Genomic DNA, 3758 nt, shown 5'->3' with positions numbered 1-3758 from the left:
GCGCTCGCGCCGTCCCCACCTGCACCGCTCTCGGCGCCGACGCCCGTGTCGCCCGCGGCCCTCGCGGGCGCGGCGACCGAGCGCGGCAAGACGCTCGAGGCCGCCGCGCAGATGCTCGCGCGCGAAGTGGTCGAGAACGCGGCGTGGCGGCCGGCGGACCCTGCCCGCGCGTTCGCGCCGCGCGGGGCGGGGGCGGAGGTGTGGCCGGTGGACGCGGTGCGCGCGGCGCGTGCGTTGAAGGGCGTTACTGGCGTCACGGGCGAGCTTGCGGTGCGGGATCTGTTCGAGGGCGCGGGGGAACACGCGCCGTTGGAGCAGCCACGGATCGCGGTGGGGAAGGGCGACGCGGTCGTGCAGATGCTTCCGAGCGCGCTGCGGTTCTGGGACAAGCTGGGTCTCACCCCGCGCGGAGGACCGAAGGATGTGGTCGCGTTCGTGCTGTACGAGGAGCGCGAACCTGGAAGGGAGGAACAGATGGGACGATGGTTGGAGATGGTTTCCCAGCTGTACTCCGTAAGTCGGATGGCTACCGACGTTCGTTTGGGACCGCGCACTGACGAAATTGTAGGGCAAGAGCTTTGGAGCGCATCGTCCGGGAACGCACAAGAGCTGCTCCAGGGACGGCCTGTTGCCCTTCAAGTTTGACGCCATCCGGCGCACGCTCCGTACGTACTTCTTGGCGTCTCCCTCTGGTCCTCTGCTCATCGACGTCGCAGCGCCGCTGGTGGGATCGATGAACGTGGCCGACTCCTTCGTCGTCTTCTACGTCGCGGTCCCGCCCGCCTATCACTCACTCGACTTGCCCGTCCTCCGCCACATCTTCTCGGCGATGAAACGCGCCGCCCGCGCCGACGGTCGCGTGCTTTTCCAGCTCGTGCCCGAGCACGCCATCTTCGACGCCTTAGACCACCACGCCGCTAAGCGGCTCCACCTCGACGCGCTCGTGCACTCCGTTTACGACCGCATTCAGACACCCGTTCAACGGACGATGGCGCGCGCCATTTTCAAAACCCGCGATCCGTCCTGGATCGAGATTCCGATCGAGGACCCCGCGTTTGCGCTGGCGCGCCCACGGAACGAGGTGGTCAAGTTCGTCCGGGACGCACCACCGCGCTCGCTAGACGTACTGGACAGGCACACTTTCCTGCACGTCGGATACCGCCTGAGCGCATGCGGCCGGTGGCTGCTGGCTGCGTGCGTCGACCAGCGCGGGGAGGCGCACGACGTTGGGGTGTGGCTCACTCCCGGCGATAACGTGGAGACGCAGATCGTGTCTCAGCTCTGGTCGTTCGCGGTCGAATTCGGTCGGAGGGCAAACGTCGAGTGGAGGCTCGTTTTCTGCAAACTTGGGCCTCTGGGCGCCCCCGAGCTCGATGGTGAGTATTCTCCCCGCCATTCCCACTGATGGTCAAACCCGCTTACGCTTCCGTTTCGCTAGCTTGGGTTAATCACCTGCAGAACGTCGTACCCGCGTGCACCGAGTTGCCCATGGTGCACGTCACCCTCCTATGCGCGGACCTTGACTGCGGGTGGACCCTCCTTCCCGCAGATGCGCGACGTAAGCCCATGGCCCGGGCCAGCACGAATGACGCCTCCGAGGGCGTCTACGTCGACGTCTCCGAGTCCACCTACTTCATCACCCAGTCTGAGGTTACGCCTATCCTGCCACCACCTCTGGCCGATTCTCCGGCACTTCTCGGCGCCCAGCACGCCTTCGTCCCCGATAGCAGTCTGGACGCAACAGGTACCGCCTCCGCAGGTCCACCTCCTTCCCCGTCCCCATCTGCGTCACTGCTCGCATCCGACGAGCTCGGTCTGCTACCCCTCGCCACTACCGCCCTCCTGCAGATCTCGCCTGCCCGCACGACCATGCTTAGCGCGCACCGCTTCTACAGTATTGCGTCGTCTGCATCGACGTGCACCGTTCCCGATGCGCAAACGCACGAGGATTCGACGCGCAACTGGTACGAGCTCTCCGTGCTTGCGCGTGCGCGACAGCAGCTCCACGCGCATCCTGCGCTTCCGCTCCACCTCGCCGCGCTCGAGGTGATGAGGGAGGCGTTCGAGGTCGCCGGCTCGCCTACCGAGTGACCACGCAATATTCCGGGTTGCCTTTATTCGTTCTATGCTGTCGCAGTCTGATCTTTCCTCCTGCTTTCATCCATTTTGGTCTGGGCCTCTCCTATCATGCTGTCTGCCCCGCTTGTCGCATTTATCTCCTTATCGTCTTCCACGGTCCAAAACCACACGACGGTACTCATAAAGGAATTAGCCATCTTTACCATTGCACACCCAAGGTCCCGATATTCACGCCTCGTCTTCATTCACCGCATGTCATTTTCTCTCGTGCACTTCGCATTGTATCACTATTGTGCTCCATCGCAAATCGAAGATTTCCATTGCCATTTGCGCGTCTACAATCCCGGCAGCTGAGGGTCATTCGCAGGCTCCAGGTCTTGTGTCAGAGGTTCGCCTTGTGTGCGATGAAGCAAATATGGCGAGTGGGACCAACATGCATGCGTACACGTCGCACTCGGCTCGCGTACGCGAGGCCTTGGGATCCGGCTGTATTGGGTCCGCGCCGGACGATACCACCTACTTCCTACCTGCATGAGATTTGCCTCGGTGTAGCACAGTTTTTGCTCAAACTGTTCGAACTGTATGCTTGAGAGTCTCTACAATATTATACATGCACAGATATTGTGCTTGCCATCGTATGTTAGTCTCGAATCCAGTCCTTCTGCATAACAACGATTCCGTCCATTAATGTCGCCAATGTACGGTATGCGTGCAACACGTCTGACTGAGGTTAGATTGATTCATCATCGAGTGGTGCTACAGGGGGCTACTCGCGCGTGAAGATTCAAGCATGTCGATGAAGTTGACACTCGATCGGCGGAGGCGTACGTAAATTCGGCGCGCATCAAAAATGCCTGCGTTACTCCACTCACACCAGGGTGGCGGGCACCAGCGGTTCAGTCACGTATACAAAACCGTCATGGACACACGGAACGGAGAGGAGAAGCAGAAGTTGTCTGCTCACGTACGACCCCTTTCTGATGCTGTCGCCACCAGTCATTCTTACGCCATGCTCAAAGAGGAGAATCTGGTTAAGATGTATGGCAATGTCGTGGTAGATGACAGACAGAAAACTGCCGTTAGACTACGCAGTTTCGTGGGTGTCTGCATCAACATTTGGTCGATGGGAATCTTTTGCATCGGTGGCCTACAGAGCAAGTGAGGAGTGGGATACTGCATGAACGACACTCTTACCATAGTGTTCTGCATCTCAAGCAGAAGTTTCGAGCAGTACCCCGCCTCACCCTTCTGTCCAATCTCCTCCAGCAGCGATCGAGCCTCCTCGATGTTTAGAGCCGCCTCAGTGAAGTTTTGTGAATCACGGTCAAGCAGGCCCATGAAAATACGACACCACGCAATCTGGTAGCGATCTGCGATGTCTGAAGCAAGTAGGAGGGAATTTTGAATATTATTTCTGGCCGCATCATATCGCTGATAGATTCTATGGATGTCGCCCAAGCTGCGCTGGCATTTCGCTGCCTCGAGCCGGTCTCCGATATCAGAGAACACATCGAGAGCCCGAGTAAGCTTCTCGATCGCCTCGTCGTACTCCTGGCGCATGCGATGGATGTCGCCCAAGCTTTGCTGGCATTGCGCTGCCCCGAGCCGGTCTCCGATCTTGGAGAACACCTCGAGAGCCCGAGTGAGCTTCTCGATCGCCTCGTCGTACTCGTGGCGCA

General features: G+C 59.8%; 2 protein-coding genes across 2 annotated transcripts; one reads left to right on the top strand and one right to left on the bottom strand.

Moving 5' to 3' along the window:
- The first annotated feature begins 93 nt into the window (after positions 1-93).
- Positions 94-2261, top strand: PUNSTDRAFT_142256 (uncharacterized protein). The gene is made up of 4 exons (XM_007381594.1): positions 94-513; positions 569-665; positions 717-1376; positions 1439-2261. The coding sequence occupies exons 1-4, from the start codon at positions 112-114 to the stop codon at positions 2089-2091; spliced, it is 1812 nt and encodes a 603-aa protein (XP_007381656.1). The 5' UTR covers positions 94-111; the 3' UTR covers positions 2092-2261.
- A 902-nt stretch (positions 2262-3163) lies between these two features.
- On the bottom strand, positions 3164-3747 carry PUNSTDRAFT_132250 (uncharacterized protein; the record flags this gene model as incomplete). The annotated part of the gene is made up of 2 exons (XM_007381593.1): positions 3164-3226; positions 3274-3747. Coding segments are annotated over 2 exons (537 nt in total), but the record flags the coding sequence as incomplete, so codon positions are not given.
- Positions 3748-3758: the final 11 nt, after the last annotated feature.

This window comes from Punctularia strigosozonata (genome assembly GCF_000264995.1).
Source record: "Punctularia strigosozonata HHB-11173 SS5 unplaced genomic scaffold PUNSTscaffold_4, whole genome shotgun sequence".
In the NCBI taxonomy this organism is placed as follows: Eukaryota; Fungi; Basidiomycota; class Agaricomycetes; order Corticiales; family Punctulariaceae; genus Punctularia; species Punctularia strigosozonata.
The sequence above is the reverse complement of the archived record's forward strand: the minus strand, read 5'-3'. Positions and strand labels throughout refer to the sequence as shown.

What these genes read in the sequence shown, in the direction of transcription:
- PUNSTDRAFT_142256 (XM_007381594.1), top strand. Translation starts at nt 112, where the DNA reads ATGCTCGCGCGCGAAGTGGTCGAGAACGCGGCGTGGCGGCCGGCGGAC. An exon ending in TGGTTTCCCAGCTGTACTCC is followed by an intron (nt 514 to 568) that starts GTAAGTCGGATG and finishes ACGAAATTGTAG; the next exon opens with GGCAAGAGCTTTGGAGCGCA. An exon ending in CGCCATCCGGCGCACGCTCC is followed by an intron (nt 666 to 716) that starts GTACGTACTTCT and finishes TCGACGTCGCAG; the next exon opens with CGCCGCTGGTGGGATCGATG.